The sequence below is a fragment of the Myodes glareolus genome, chromosome 23, assembly GCF_982192425.1.
Source record: "Myodes glareolus chromosome 23, mMyoGla1.1, whole genome shotgun sequence".
In the NCBI taxonomy this organism is placed as follows: Eukaryota; Metazoa; Chordata; class Mammalia; order Rodentia; family Cricetidae; genus Myodes; species Myodes glareolus.
In genome coordinates, this window is record NC_142048.1 from 55345849 (window position 1) to 55362263 (window position 16415).

The following is a 16415-nucleotide window of genomic DNA, read 5'->3' on the forward strand; positions in this document are numbered from 1 at the left end:
TATTAACCCGGTACTTTTGACATGTAGCATACGTGGGTTCTTTGCACTTTTAAAATTTTCACAAGGAAATGCTGCACTATCCTATAAACACACTTAGCCATCAACAATAGAATGTCCACTTCTGTGCATCCAGAATGACATGAAATGGTGCAAAAAAAATTGCTTGCCTCAATTTACATTTCTCTGACTATGAGCGTGAAGCCCCTCTTACAGTGGTTGAACACATTTATTTCAGTTTTTCTTGTGACACAGTTCCAGATTAACCAAACCAGTAGGAAAACAAACTCAAGGGACTTCTGAACCTAAGTGTGGCAGCACACTCATAATCCCAGTGCTCAGGAGGATGAGACAGTAGGATTGTGAGTTCAAGGCGGCCCCAGGTACCCAACGAGATTCTATCTCAAAAAGAAAAATATAAATCTACATTTCCTTCCTGAGAGTTCCCCAGGTATTTATACCTTCTAAAACACGCGTGTGAGCACTCTCTCTATCTGCAGTTCCTCCCTCATCAGGAGAAATCTGTTCAATGCATAGATTTAGTGCTCAGTCCTGGGAGATGCACAAAGCCATTGGGATTACCAGCCACAGAGAAACAGCAAGCAAAGGCCATTTGTGGTGGTTCATACCTATGATCCCAGCCCTTGGGAGGCAGAGAGTGGTGGATCTCTGTGAGTTCAAGGCCAGCCTGGTCTAAAGTGTGAGTTTGAGGCTAGACTGAGTTAAACAGTTAAGACCTTGTCCAAAAAATAAAAAAGGAAAAGAAAAATAAAGGCAAGAAAGAAGGAAGGGAGGAAGGGAGGGAGAGAGGGAGGGAGGGAGGGAGAAAGGAAGGAAGGAAGGAAGGAAGGAAGGAAGGAAGGAAGGAAGGAAGGAAGGAAATAGCAAGTATAGCGAACGCAAGCAGCTCTCTTTAGCCCCAGGGTAGCATCAGAACTCTCAGGCGTGGGGCGGGTCATGCACTGATAATATAGTTGCCCTCTGGTGATGCCAACCCTGTCCTCTGGTGTCCTCTGCCAATTCCTCCTCACTCATCTCAGTTTGTTTGACATGAACCCAAAAGACAGAGCTCTGATGTAAGGAAGGCAAGGTCAGAGGCATCCTCCAAGCTTGCCAGCCAAGCCCTCCTATGTGTGTGACCTGTATCCTGCACCCAGCTGGAGCTGTCACACCCTCTCAGCCTCCACAGCAGGACAATTAACAAGCAGGAGGCCAGGAGCCTAAAAACAGATCTGGGCCCCAGGGTCCTTAGCGTTCTGCCCAGCATCTGAGCACACAGCATGGTAAAGATCCATGACAGTTGCCTAGGGGACACTAGACTCCACTCACAGGGAACTGTCAAGGTGTGCCACATACATGCCCGGGACATGACCCCAACACAAGGTCACACAGCCAGTCTGTCACTTCCACACCCTCGATCCTTGTGAACTTCACACTGATGAGGACCCCTTCCACACCCTCAATCCCTGTGAACTTCACACTGATGAGGACCCCTTCCACACCCTCAATCCCTGTGAACTTCACACTGATGAGGACCCCCTTCCACACCCTCAATCCCTGTGAACTTCACACTGATGAGGACCCCTTCCACACCCTCAATCCCTGTGAACTTCACACTGATGAGGACCCCCTTCCACACCCTCAATCCCTGTGAACTTCACACTGATGAGGACCCCCTTCCACACCCTCAATCCCTGTGAACTTCACACTGATGAGGACCCCCTTCCACACCCTCAATCCCTGTGAACTTCACACTGATGAGGACCCCTTCCACACCCTCAATCCCTGTGAACTTCACACTGATGAGGACCCCTTCCACACCCTCAATCCCTGTGAACTTCACACTGATGAAGACCTCGATCCATCCTCCACATTGCCACCCACCCAGTCACAGTCCGTCAGGCATATGGCTTCACAGACTTTCCTGGTGTGGGCATCTCATCCTGAAGCCTCTGGGGCTACCACGCCACCCTTGGCCAAAGCTGGCTGCCTTCCTCCCCAGTTCCTGCCAGCCATTCAGGGTGGGATTGCCCTAACCAGCACTCTGTTGTCTCCACCTGGAAGGTGGCCAGTCATCCCAGAACCTGAGGGCCATGTCATGATAGCAGGAGGTGGCTGCGGCTAGAGGCTACGCTCAAGTACTAGACAAAAGGGACAAGCAGGCAGCACATCACAGAGGCTGAGGGTGGGTGGGTTACCCGCACATCTGGAGAGAAAGCAGCACTCTCTGATGAACAAGGACCATCAGACAGGTAGCAGGTTGAGTCTCCAACCCCACCGTGGTGCCCAACACAGACACTTGTCACCCTGCGGTGCTGGGAGCTGTTCCGGGTGCTGAAAAATGGCTACACAAATGCTGCCTGTTCTCTGGATCAAAGTCTGGAGAACCCAGCCAATCCAAAAACAGAGCCACAGCTAGGCACCCCTGTGTTCCACGTACGGGAAGCCAGTATTTCTGCTCTAGCCATGATGATGCCTGGCAATCCCCCAGTCATCTGAGACAGAGTAACCCACACAGTTGGTGAATGACTGAGCTGGGTCCAAGTCAAAGTGGCTAGAGAAAAAGACAGCCGTTCCCCTCCCCCTGCAGCCCATGGATGTATGTGACAAAATGGAAAGTAAAGAAACCCTTCAGTGTGCCAGTCCAAGAGAGATAGAGGATGAGAGGGGGAAGGATAAAGAGAAACATACGGAGAGAAAGAGGAAGAGAGAGAAACAGAAACATACAGAGAGAAATTGTGTGACAGGAAGAAAAACTAACGGACAGAAAGACAAAATGAGAAATTAAGAGAGAGATACAGAGAAAGAGATAGAGGCATAAAGAGAGAGAAAGAGAGAGAGAGAGAGAGAGAGAGAGAGAGAGAGAGAGAGAGAGATTGAAGGGTTGCAGACTGTCTTGGCAAAGTGCAGGTTTTTCCTCAGCCCCCGAAAGAAAGAAGGGTGGACCTATGACCCACAGCTCCACTGTGATGGTAACGGGTTCAGGAGGGAGATACAGGCCACACCTGCCTTAAGAGGGTGAGTGGAGGGTCTACTGACAGGAGAGAGACCCAGCTGCTCTGTGTGCTTCTTCTGACAAATTGCTACAAGAATTTCTTGTTTCGAACTGACGATACTGTTCCTCCCAGACACAGAAGCACCATCTCCGAGTCAGGTGGATGCTGAGAGCTACTGAGTGAAGGCAAGTGGGAAGGGAAAAGGTAATACTTCGAGAAAGCTTGGCAGGAGGCAGAATTCCTGCTCAGGGATGCAACTTGTCCTCCTCGCTGTAGGAGAGCCCTCCCTCTGAGTCCTTCTCTGGCTTCCACTGGAGATTGCCATAATCACAAGCAGAGATAATGGTGAAATCATTTCTAATTAGATTTCACCCTTAGAGTGGACAGATTGGAGCAAGCACAAATGGAACCAGTGTCTGGGCTTTGCCTCAACCTCCCATGGGAAGGGAAGTCCAGAAGGAAACAGATCCGTTCTGAACTTGCTGGTGGCTGATAGGTAGACATGAGGACATGGTGCTGTTCTGTCTGCTTTTGCTTACAACTTTCTATGGCAGATTTTAAAATAAAGAGAAATGAAAAAGAAAAGCATTCTACACAGCAGAGACATAGCTATCCTCTGCTTGGCTGAAGCTGCCCTGCCTGCTACCATCCCCTGGAACAACCTAAATGCTCACTGGAGACATAGTGGCCCCCCCATTTCTGAATGCTCACTGCAGCCAGCTGTGTGCTAGATACTCCCTCAGGCACCTGCCCGGCCCAAGACAGCACTGAAGGTCAGAGCAGCTCAATTCCCAGGTACTACAGCACTTATGGTGGGCTCAGTTTAAGGTGCCCGACACTATATTTAAATTTCCTTAGTAGGCTTCCTACAGGCCCACAGCCTACTCAGTCTCAGGTTCTTTGCCAGTTTAGCAGTGTCAAGCATGGATTTCATCTCACAGAGTGGGCCTTAAATTCATTTTTTTTAAAAAAATGATTTGTTATTCACATAACATGTGTGCCATGATTGTACCAGTATATCTCACCGGGCAAATCACCGTTGTAGGTCACAGGGTATCATGATTTGTATCAAAGATTACTTTTCTCATCCAGTATCATGCAGAATACCATGAAGTGTAGTCAGTAGGGGTGAAGCTTCCAGCTGTGCACAGGGAAGGTACCCAAACCCAGATCTGTTTTATATTGGAATGTGTGCTTGTCCTACAAGGGCAGAAGCAAGAATATTCAGGAACCACACACAGTTTATCAGGAGAATCTAAGGACACAGGGACCAATCCCACTTGTCCACTGCTGGACCTGCTGCCCTCACCACAGTATCATCTTTGAGTTCTTTGGACTCAAACTGTCAGACCCAGAGCAGCCATGGCCAGGGCTTCTAGACTCAGCCAGGAAAGGCAAAACTTCTACGGGCAAGGAGACACAATCTTGCAGACACACTCCCCAGGAATCCAGTGAAACGCTATCAGAAATAACAAATGAGCTCCATGGCTCACAGGCTTGAAATGAACTTAGCAAAAGCCAGTGCTGAGTCCTCCAAAACAATGCCCATACAGTAGCTCATAATGAACAAGATTAGCAATGAAGTGTTGGCACACCACAGAGTTCCACAATAGCCCAGAATGGAGTATGACAAAGGTTTATTTGGGGATAAACTCACAGTAAGGGTAGTGATCCACAGTCCTCTGCATGTGTTGGGAACTGGAACCGAATCCAGTAGCAAAGACAGCTACACACACAGAAGACTACGTTTATAGTAAATGAGGCCACACCCAAAGTGGGCTGGTATCTTAAAGGTTAGTGGCTGAAGGAATTCCCACAGCGATAAAGTTAACAAAGTTAACAAAAGACAAAACTCATACTCAGAAAACTAAAAAAAAAAAATGGTGAAAGAATTTTTTTAAAAATGCTGGACAAATGGGGAACGGTTGTGTTCCTGGAACTGAGCCCTCCCGTCTGCCTCAGCACCTCACATTTAGCACAGTACCAACCAGAGACCTTGCTGTGGAGGTTCACAAGGGATCTTATTTAAACTGAACGGCCTGGAAATGGAGAACAAAGCTGGGAGACTCAAATGTCCTGACTGCAGCACTTATGGCAAAGCTGAAGGAAACAAGACAATGGTTTGGCTCATACACAGACCCATAGACCAGCGGGGCAGAACCGAGAGCCCAGAAATCAGCCAGCCACATGTTTATGGTCAGATGACTGCCAGAAGAACCAAACTCATTTGATGGAAAAAGAACAGATTCCAGTCTCTTGTGGACCACATCCAACCTTTCAAGCCCAGGTAGGTCCTACATATCTTGCATAAGAGCCAAGCCAGATAGCTCTCAGCACTCAAACTTGTCTTTGCAACACATGGACAAATGGTCAAAATGCATAGAACAAGAGGTCATGAAGGTACCATCCCTAATTGATACATCAACAGCACAACTCCTGTACCTAAGGCTTGGAGAACATCATGAAAGGAGTATAAAGACTGTAAGAGTCAGAGGGCCAGGAAATCTACTGTCATAGTGTGTCTCCTAGAGATGACGGGGAGCTTCACCCATGGTACCTCAACAATAAGACTGCTTATTCAAGACCTAAAAAGGGACACCAATAGACATGTTCACATGGAGGAGGGAAATTTCATTGTTCCCCACCCATAGACAAAGAATTACAGGTAACTGTCTTAAATGTCTTAGGGCTTCTATTGCTATGACTAAAACCATGACTAAAAAGTAAGCTGGAGAGGACAGGGTTTATTCAGCTTACATTTAAGCATTGCTATTCATCATTAAAGGAAGTCAGGACAGAAATTCAAGGAGGGCAGGAGCCTGAAGGCAGGAGCAGAAGCAGAGGCCATGGAGGGGTGCTGCTTACTGTCTTGCTCATCATGACTTGTTCAGCCTGTTTTCTTATAAAACACAGGACCATCAGCCCAGGGGTAGTCCCACCCACCATGGGCAGGGCCTTCCTTATCAAACTAATTAAGAAGATGCCCTATAGGCTTGCCTACAGCCTGATCTTATGAAAGTGTTTACTTGAGGTTCCTTAGCTCAGATGACTTCATCTCATGTCAAGTTGACATAGACACATCCAGCACACCAAGGCATGCTGAAAGAGTGACATGACAATTAGTCTTCCCTAGGGATGAGCCACCCAGATGACTATCCAATACCAAGTGGGCAGCCCTGAAAGTATATACATACAAGCAACACTGAATGGGCTTAGAGGTTATAGATTATATGTAGATAGATATATATGTTATAGATTATATATATATGTGTGTGTGTATATTTTGGGAGCAATGAGATAAAGTTTACATGGGCAGAGTTGGAGGGAGGAAAGGGATGGGGTGAAATGCCATAATTATGTTTTAATTTTTAAAAAATGAGAAAATTTATTATTTTATAGTTACTTTAAAAGTGGATTCCAACAAATGATTTTCAGACAATGAGGAAAACACAAAGGGATTTCTGGATACTCTGCTTCACATCATACATAACCCAAACTAAAGTAGATCAAAAACCTGAAGGAAATGGAAGTGTTAACCTCCACCAAAGTTGAAAATTGGGGCTAGCAAGTTAGCACAGCCAGTAAAGCGCCTGCCACACAAGCATGAGGACCCGAGTTCAGATCCCCAGAGCCTGTGTAAATTTAAGACATGGTGGTGAGGACCTGTAATCCTAGCCCTGGAGGACACGGGGAATAGAGGACTGGAGACTGAGGGGCTCCCCAGAGCACCCCACCAGGACTCACACAGAAGCGATAACCACTTATTTTTTTACAGCAATAATCCACAGCAGTGCACCAACAAATATAGTCTATAGTCCCCTGTACTGCGCATGGCTACTAATACTCTCTGAACTTGAACAAACAGAATCATCTAAATGTCTACTATTGTGCTGGTCTGAATAAGAATACCCTGCATATGCTCATGTATTTGAATGCTTGGTCTGCAGTTGGTGAAACTACTTGGGAAGAATAAGAGGTGCAGCCTTTTTGGCGGAGGTTGTGTCACTGAAAGTGGGCTTAGAGGCTCCAAAATGCCACACCATCCTCAGTTAGCTCTCTCTCCCTCCCCTCTTCTGCTTGAGGATCAGATGGAAGCTCTCAGCTACTTCTCCATCACCATGTCTTCCTGTGCCTAAGGCCATGTACACTTCCATGTTGATCATGGACTCAGCCTCTGGAACTGTAAGCAAGCCACCGGCAGGCAGTGGTCATGTCAGAGGAGCTGCAGTCAGCAGTGGATCTTATGGAGTACCACTCATCGGATAGCATGGTTGCTATGGGTGCACCCTGGAGAGACAGGGCCCCAGGGGGATTGTCTCCAGAGTTCCCCTTGCTTCTGCTGTGCCTTCTCCTGCCCACTGCTATCATGTGTCTGCTGTATTTGGCATGGTGTGGTTACTATGTAAAAGAATCCCATTGTATCTAGCATAGTGTGATTGATTCATGGAAAACCCCCCTCCTCACTGGACAATATACTCACAGATCATAATGATTTTTACAGAGCATCGATGCTTAGTTGGATCAATGATTTAAAGATACAGGTGGTTAGGACAGTTAGTAAAAATGATTAACGAAGTAGTTTAGGTTGTTCTGCCAATTGCCCTAATAAGAGATACAAGAAAGAAAAAATAAGGCTAGAAGTCACCTTCCCCTTTTCCTAGATGTGAGACTTGCCAAGGATAGAAAACAAGAACAAGGAAGCTGCCTGCTTTGTATACCCATGAATTCTACCTGTGGAAGAACAGGCTGATGACTAAAGAAAGCAACTATGCCTCGACACCCAAGATTAGGTCCAAGTTCCTTGATCATGTAGCTTACAGAATTAATCACAAGCTGCAGTGTGCACCGTGAACAAAGTTGTGAAAGGAAATTAAATGACTCTAATGTGTGTGAAGAAAAAGAAATCTGGCTACTAGACCACTAGAGTAGGGTTTTGTAGAGTAGAAAGAGGACAAGAGGTGGTGGCGCACGCCTTTAATCCCAGCACTCAGGAGACAGAGGCAGGCAGAGCTCTGAGTTCTAGACCAGCCTGGTCCTCAGAGTGAGTTCCAGGACAGTAAGAACTACACAGAGAAACCCTGTCTTGAAAGAACAGAAAAAGGAAAGGAGAGAGGGGGGATGAATGGAGGGAGGGAGGGAGGAATACAGGGAGGGAGGGAGGGAGGGAGAGGGGAGAGAGGGAGAAGAGGAGAAGAGGGGGAGAGGAGGAGAGGGGGAGAGGGAGAGGGGGAAGAGAGGGGGAAGAGAGGGAGAGGAGAGGAAAGGAGAGGAGAGGAGAGGAGAGGAGAGGAGAGGAGAGGAGAGGAGAGGAGAGGAGAGGAGAGGAGAGGAGAGGAGAGGAGAGGAGAAAGAGGAAAGAGGGCAGGGATCTGCTGCACTGAAACTGCCAACAGCTGCCTGCAGTACAAATGGCTGAGACATACTTGGTTTGCTTAAAGTTAATCAATAATAAAAGAATCATTGCATAGGGTGAAGATGTTATGGTGGGAGAAATAACTCAAAGGAAAATGTCTGACTACTTGTGGAAAACATGTAACTTGTGATCATAATAATGATCTCTTCCTGTGTAAAGATTTTTAATTTGTTTCTGGAAAATATGTGTGGTTGTGAGGTATTGTCTTCCTGCAAAGAAGTTTTTGTCCCAGGTGGCATATAAAGAAGCAGAGGAAAATGGAGACAGGAGAAGAAAGAGAAAGAGAAAATGAATTAAGCTTTGCTCCCTCAGGTAAGTCTGTGTTTAACAGCACCGACCACCATCTCCTCCACTTTCTCCCACTTGCTGAAGCTTGACTTCGGCAACAAATTAAATGGCTTAAGTGCGGGGGTGGGGGTGGGGGTAGGGAGTGTAAGTTGCCTTTGTTACTTCAGAGATAGAATAGTAACTATGTAGATCTGACCCCAGATTCCCCCGCTCTGTTTTCATCTCTACCTCTCTCTCTTTTTCAGTGGAGTATGCTCATTGAGACCGAGTTATGAATGGCACCAATTAGACCCTGCGTCTTGGGTTGTCTAGTATATAGGGTCCAGGGTTTGCAGACAAATGTGGAGAGGAAACCCTCCCTGTGGCTGTAGCATCCCTACCAAAGGACCAACACTCTCACAGCCCCATGTTGAAAGAGATCGTTCTTACCATTTGTCTTCTATTCTCCACCAGGTGGATGCCAACGATTCCCAGGAAGGACCCAAAGCCCAGCTGAAAGGAAAGGAAGAACGAGAGAGATCTGGTTAGTGTCGTACTGACCTATCACCAGCATGGTGCAAGACAATGGCCTCTCTTAGGGCCCTCTGACCAGCAGCCCTCAGTCCTTCCCCTTTGCTGAACAGTCTCAGATACTAAGTATTAGGCTGGGGTCATTTTTCCTAGGACGGTGGCCCCCTCCCACCTGGACTAGCAGGGAATTTGTCTCTCCACATAGAACACCCTGAATCTCCTACTCAGTCCCCCATAGGCCTTTGACTCACGATGATCCCTGGGTAGTAGCCGCCCACAGTCACATTCTCTGTCCTGGTGGTGGCAGCAAGGCCGATGGTCAGGATGAGAGCGGACACCAGCAGCAGAGCACCCACAAACCACAGCGAGATCTTCTTTCTCCTTGCAAAGCCCTCTATGCGGAGGAAAAGAGGGGTGTTAGTGCACTGGGTGCGAATTCCCCACTATGGTCCAGGCTCAGTCATTTGGAATCATGGGAGCTCCACATCTGTCCTCTACCAACAAAGGGAAAACCTGGTCCCCCGCTGTGCCAGGCAGATGAGCAGCCTGGGTGCCAGGCAGATGAGCAGCCTGGGTGCCAGGCAGATGAGCAGCCTGGCCACTCCTCCCTCCTCAATGACCCTGAGCATGGTCAGGGATCACTGCCTAAGGCTGGGAGAGAGGCTCGTCTTCATCCATCTCAAGTCCAAGGGGAGAATAATTTCATGGGGAACGGAGGAGGTGCCTGAGTGTAGGAGGCAGCTATAACCCAGATGCGCCCCCTCTTGTGAGCCTCTGGGGCTTCTGGGTGCAGACCCACCCACTCGACTAGAAGGTTGCATCTGCAGCTGTAGGCTGTGAGATTGAGCTCTGCACATGCTACAGCTCAGCAGAGATTGCTGGGCTCACGCAGCATTTCAAGGTACTGCCGCTTGGTCTTGGTCCTGTCTCCTGCCTGAGATACAGATACAATGGCCGGGCCCTGCAGCCACTTTGGACAAGGAGACTCTGGAATGAAGTCACAGGCAGAGACCATCAGATGAAATACCACTGAGTATCTGTAATCTTCATCCGATAAGTCCAAACATAAAGCGCTCCTCTGTACAGCCTGCTCTGTGCAGTTGGACTTCAAGTTCAGCACAGCTCTTGGGAAAGGGCTCACCCTCCGCTGTACCTCTGGGAGCCCGACTCTTCCCCTAATGATCTGGAGGGGCTGAAACAGCTTTTCCACTGAACACACCTAAACCACAGGCTATGGCCAAAACCAGGTGAGAAGGCCGAGTTCAGCTCTGATCCAGCCAGGCATCTGACCAAGTCATTACAAACAGAAGTGGGATGGTGGAAGGGTCTGGTGACCTTCTTAACTCCAGAGTCCTAACAAGTTAACATTTTGAGTGTGTACACACAGGTACGTATTCACACTCATGTGTGCCTCTATGTGTGCACACACGGCACAGTGCCTGCTTCCCCAGGAAGTGGTTTGCCCACCCAGGTATATCCCCCTTTCAAATGGCCACTGCATCTGAACGGGCAACTCTTCACGCTCTGAGGGATTCTCATTTGAGGATTTCACACATCCTTGATCCTACCAGTGAAGATTGACACAGGTCAAGGTTGTGACACCTAAGAAAGGGACTGCTACAAGCTCAAGACATAAATTCTCAAAGAACCACAGACGAATGCTCACACGCTGAACGACCTGACAGACCAGAGAAAGACATTGTATCTGGCTGACCCAGCAAGGGCACATTCCCAGGAGTAATACTCCATTCCAGAGGTCCTGCTTATCCCTGTCCAGCATTCTCACCCAGGGTGTGACAAATGTCTTGTCAGAACCTCATCCTAAACCACCCTTCAACCCTATAGAGTGACCAGATCTACCATTCCCCAGTGCAGTAGTCGCTGGCTCCCCGGAGCGGGTCCCCAGGGGTTATAGAGGATGGAACTCCTGTTGACCAGGCTCTTTAAGTCCTGGCCTCAGGTATGGGTCCGTTTTCCCTTCCCACTCCCATTTCCTACTGTTTTGCCTCTGAGCGGAAGGTTTATGTCCAGAGTGGGACCTTTGTATGTGCCTCAGCTCACTGTATGGGCTACTTGAATGTCACCTGCAGAAACACCACACGTGTGTGCACTCAGCCCTACACTATTTCCTGCTCATTCTCACTCATTCCCCAAACCCCCCCCCATTCCCCACTGAACTAAACATTCCTTACATACAGATACTTCCAAATCCCAGACACACTGCCATGACCATGAGGTGAATCCTGTCCCCATTGGGAACTTTTGTTCTTGCGAGAGAAGATCAACATATATAAGATGAGCCACAGTATATATAGGCTTTATAAAGTGCCAAATTCAATAGTGGAATGAGGCAGGGCTGGGGGCGGGCAAGAATTCAGGAAAGAGTGTGAAAACACCTCCCAGGAAATGAGGCCCTGAGGTGTTTGGGATTGTGTCCAGCACTGGGTCCAGATAACCTTGAGAAAAGCCCAAGGTTGGTGCACGGCAAATGGGTAGCCTGGGTGCTGAAGGACTAGGGAGCTGGAGAGACCAACCTACTTAGCTGGCTGAGCAGGACGGGAGAGACTCTGATTCTACTTTCTCCTACATCCACAACACCTGGGTAAATCTAAGAGCAGAGAGTCAGGCTGAATGGAATCCACCCCGGAGGGCTCAGGCCTGTGAAAGGGTGTGGGCGAGCCAGCGGGAGGCAAAGGGAACACCCTTCTTTGGAAACTGCAGGAACAGGGCACAGAGTACCCTTGGCAGAACATGGGAGAAGGCTTTGAAGCAACTCCTGACTTCTCCATGGTGCCCACAGCCCTACCAAGAGCTGGCCAGCACCTGCACACACTCAGCCTCGGGAGCAAGCAAAGGGGCTGGGGCCACGTGAGTAGGCAAGGCCTAACTACCACCTGGTCATGCCTAGCGCTAGGTCATAACTAGTAAGCAAGTGCCAATGAGCCAATAGGCTAAAGGGTTTTACCCCCCCCCCTTTCCCCTCAGTGCATTGTACACCAATTACATTCCAAACAGCTAGTAATGACCGAGCATGACAGACCTAGGGGGACCCTTCCTGCAGAAACATCTTTCACCTGGGGCAGCACCAGCCCACAGCACCCTGGACCATGTCCTCCTCTGTGTTCGGTCATTAGCATGGCATCCTAGGCTAGTGACACTTAGTATTGTTGGGCTAACGGTTTCTGACCTGAAAAATGCCACTTGACCAAAGGTCGGGCTCTTGAGACCATACTTTCACCCATTCGTGTCCTGAATTGAGGGAGAAAGAGAAGCCCCAGCCTGGAGGACAATATTCAGTAAGGCTCTCCATCATGACCTTGATGCCTACGGGGCCTGAACCCTCAGAGTGAGGTTAATCCTCTGGGGCCTACTCTGATGGCCTGGGTCCCTAGTCTCAGGTATTGGGGATGCTGAGGTAGAAGGGTCATTTGAGCCTGGGGATTTGAGATCAGCCTGGGAGATCCCAGGACGGCGTATCCTATCGCAGAGGCAAAGTGTTCCCAAGTGGCAGAGAGCTGGACACTGCTCAGCCACCAGGTTCTGATTTTATATCTAACACTGCTCCGGGCTGTAAACAAAGACGCATGAGTATAAAATTGTTGCAGCCTGGAGCCACCCAGGCCGTTAGTGGCTTGTAAGACTGTCTCAATAAAAGACTCCCACAGACCATTTTAAAGTCTGGAGTTCCTTATTGGAAGAAAAGGGTAAGTCAGAAGCTGCCCTTAACCACCAAGTCACCCTAGCACAGCAAAGGGGGGCAGCCGGTAGAACAGTTGTCAGTCAACACTAGCTAGCTAGCAGCTTACTGGGAAATGAGTGAATTACCAGAGCGTCCGGCCTTAAAGAGGAGAGGGCACAACCGTCTCTTAGAAGCCAGATTCCTTAATTATTATCTAATAGCACTACCAACCTGGCTTCTGAAGACTCCCTAAAAGTGTCTCAGTGAAGGGTGGAGGCTATCACCTGGATTCTTAACGGTGGGTCGATCCTGAAGGCATCATCCGGAGTCCCCCCACCCCTCACCGATCCCTTAATCCCATGGCCGAGGGTCACCCAAGGTAGAAAGTCCTTTCTTCTCCAAGTCTCTCCCACCCTCTGCCCTCCTAGAACAATGCCTGGCACCCCTCCAGGGCCTGGATACTTCCCAGAGGAGCACCCAAGCCCAAGTGGCCCGTAGGAGAGCCAGAGCCTGCAACAGGTTTTCTGGTTTCCCAGAAGGACCTGGCTTCAGCTGCTTTGGGCTTTCTGCGGAAAATCAAACAATTAAAGATGGAATGGCTCGTGAGTGAGGCAGCTGGAAGTCTTGGAAGCCCTGGAAGCCCTCGCGGGCACCAACAACACTAAAATGCCCTGAACACCTCTCAGGCAGGAAGCACTCCCTGGTTCTTTCAAGCAAACATTTCTCAGAAGAGTTTAGAGACTGAAATAAATACAGGACTGGGAAGGTGTGGGTCCGGGATGGCGACGTTTATATGTACTCGGGTCCGTTAATAAAAAGATAGAGTAGGGGACAGAAACAGGTGTGCAGCATAGAGAGATGTGCAGCAGAAAGATGAGGTGGCTAGGTGGCCCTGCCACATGACCTGAACCCCCAGCCCCAACCCCAAGGGAGTCCTGTGCCCAGAGCTCTGAGCTGTGTCAGGGGTTCCCTTACCAGCTAGAGACTTGTAACCCAGGCCCCCAAATTGCCTGCCAGTGGTGGAGATTCCACGGGCTGTCAGCTAACCTGTGGTATCCAAAAGGGCCAGAGGGCCTGGCACAGGCGGCGGGAGCGGCTGCATTCCCCAAGTGCCCTCCGCTGGGAGGGCAGCGCTCTGAGGCGGCCACTTGGAGGCTTCTTCTGTCTGGTTAGGTTTCAGGAGGCCCAGGAGCAGCGGCAAGAAACACAGCCCTGTATCTGCTCTTCTCTACTCCACGGGCACTTCTTCCTACCTCTCCTGCCTTCCTCTCTCCTTTGGTCATTTCCCTTCTCCCTCCACCACCTCCCCTCTGCCCCCTCCTACACCTCCCTTCCTCCCTCCTAGGTCCTGGTGCCTGCGGCTCCTCCTCCGTTTTCTCTCCTCCTTCCCCTCCCCTTCTTTTCCCTCCTCCCCCTCTTCTTTTTCCAGTCTCCAGCCCCTGGAAATCAGAGTCTAGGAAAAGATCCTGAGTTGCCTCTGCCAGAGATGGAAAACAGACCCAGTGAGGAGGGATGTACCTGAAGAAATACTGTGCGCTGTTGGCCTGAACCCAGCCCTCCATCAGAAGAGCCACAGACCGCACTGAGAACTAGGTGGCCCAGATGGAGGGAAGCAGAGAAATTCAGCAGAGGCAGAGCAAGGATTCTACACTGGTGCTGGAGAGGACTCCTGGCTACTTCAGACCCCCAGTGAGTTGAGCCCTCCCACCTCGGTCATTAGGAAAATACTCTGCAGGCATGCACGCAGGTGATGTGATGGAGGCTTTTCCTCAGCTGAGGCGCTGGTGGGTCTGTGATGCAGTGTGGAAACTCAGGTTCTGCGGTGGATCATGCCCCCGCCTGGCACAGGGGCTGTGGAGCCCTGGGGATGCTCTCTGGCTACCCCACTCCCATGCCAGACTTTAGATCCACAGCCCTAAAGTTCTGCATGGGAGGGTGCTGTGGGAAGAGGGGGAGGGGCTGCCAGTGTGTAGATAGGTGGGGCTAATCTTAGGTTCCTATTGCTTCCCTTAAGAGGCCACGACCCAAAGCAGCTTGGGAAGAAAGGGTGTCTTGCCGGCTGGCAATGGCGCACACCTTTAAATTCCAGCACTCGGGAGGCAGAAGCAGGTGGAGTTCGAGGCCAGCCTGATCTACAAGAGCTAGTTCCAGGACAGGCTCCAAAGCTACAGAGAAACCCTGTCTCGAAAAACCAGAGAGAGAGAGAGAGAGAGAGAGAGAGAGAGAGAGAGAGAGAGAGAGAGGAGAAAGAGAGAAAACAGAGAGGGGGAGGGAGAGAGAGAATGAGGAGAGAGAGAGACTGACTTTGGCTTACATGTCCAACCACCGAAGAAGCCGCAGAAGCCGAGGCAGGAACCGAAGCAGGGACTACAGAGGAACTCTGCTGACTGGCTTACTTCTCGTGGTTTGCTCAGCCTGCTTTTGACCACCTGCCCAGGGGTAGCCCCTCTCCCAGGGAGCTGGGCCATCCCACATCAACCATTAATGAAGAAAATGCTCTACAGTCTGGCCCACGGGTGACCAAATGGAGGCATTTGCTCAGGGAAGGCTTCTCCCTGACTACTCTAGCTTGTATCAAGTTGACAAAAACCAATCAAGAATGGGCACCATGAATAGCCGCAGTAGGGGAAAACAAGTCTTTTAAAGAATATTAATGTATTGTTAAAAAAGAATTTTGAGAATGAGAAGTATAGCTCTCAATGGTAGAGCATTTACACAGCTCAATGGCAGAGTGTTTACATAGCTCAATGGTAGAGTGCTTGCAAGGCATGTATGGTATGCAGGAGGCCACAGGCTTGATCCCTAACTTAAAAAAAAATAGAGACAAGAGAAGGAGGGGGTGTGTGTGAGGGAATAATGGGGGCCAAGCACTCCCCACCAAGGAAGGCACTTGACTGCTGGTTCCTTGGTGAGCCACAGATGAGGACAATTAGGTAATTTTGGGCAGGCTGAGTGAAGGAGGGAGGGCTGCAGGGAAGCAGGAGAGTAGGCATGGCTTAGCTTAGGTTCCTATTGCTTCCATAAAGATGCTGAGATCAAAGGCAGCTCGGGGCCGGAAGGATGTCTTGGGGTTGCATGTCCCATTAAAGTCCATCCCTGGAAGAAGCCGGGACAGGAACTGAAGCGGAGACCATGGAGGAACTCTGCATGCTAGCTCGCTAACAGTGGAGAGAACTTAGGAGGCTGCCACCACAGTGAGGGGGTGGGCTGCCCCCGTATGACCTCTCAGCAAGCAATACTGAAGTGTGCTGATGATATTCCCACAAACCAGCAGGGTTTAAGAGTGGCCCAAGAACACACCCTCAGGAAGTCCTCAGGAAGAGCTGTGGTTTTACACTGCTGGTGCTGCCGGAATCATCCAGTGTTTTTTAAATTACTCTTGTATTGGGGCAGTGCAGCCTTCGGGAGTGGTCCTCACCTGGGGACCCTGCTATCCTCCTAGGCATCTAGTGAGACAGAGAAACGTGTGTATTGTCACAAACAGGTGGGCACAAATGCTTTTCACAGGCTGTGACCGCCACAGAGATGGTCC

General features: G+C 49.6%; 1 protein-coding gene across 3 annotated transcripts in view; it reads right to left on the minus strand.

The window, feature by feature from the left end:
* Window positions 1–14769, minus strand: part of Tmem255b (transmembrane protein 255B) — a 30830-nt gene extending 16061 nt beyond the window's left edge. The window contains exons 1-3 of one of the 3 annotated variants that reach the window (XM_085680665.2): window positions 14592–14769; window positions 9456–9598; window positions 9124–9186 (exon numbers count right to left, since the gene is read on the minus strand). In XM_085680665.2, coding sequence (XP_085536791.2) covers window positions 9124–9186; window positions 9456–9598; window positions 14592–14622 — 237 coding nt within the window. In that variant the 5' untranslated portion in view covers window positions 14623–14769. Of the gene's footprint in view, window positions 1–9123; window positions 9187–9455; window positions 9599–13930; window positions 14166–14591 lie in introns of those variants that run through there. The other 2 variants (XM_048456240.3, XM_048456241.3) reach the window with 2 other exon arrangements.
* Window positions 14770–16415: the final 1646 nt, after the last annotated feature.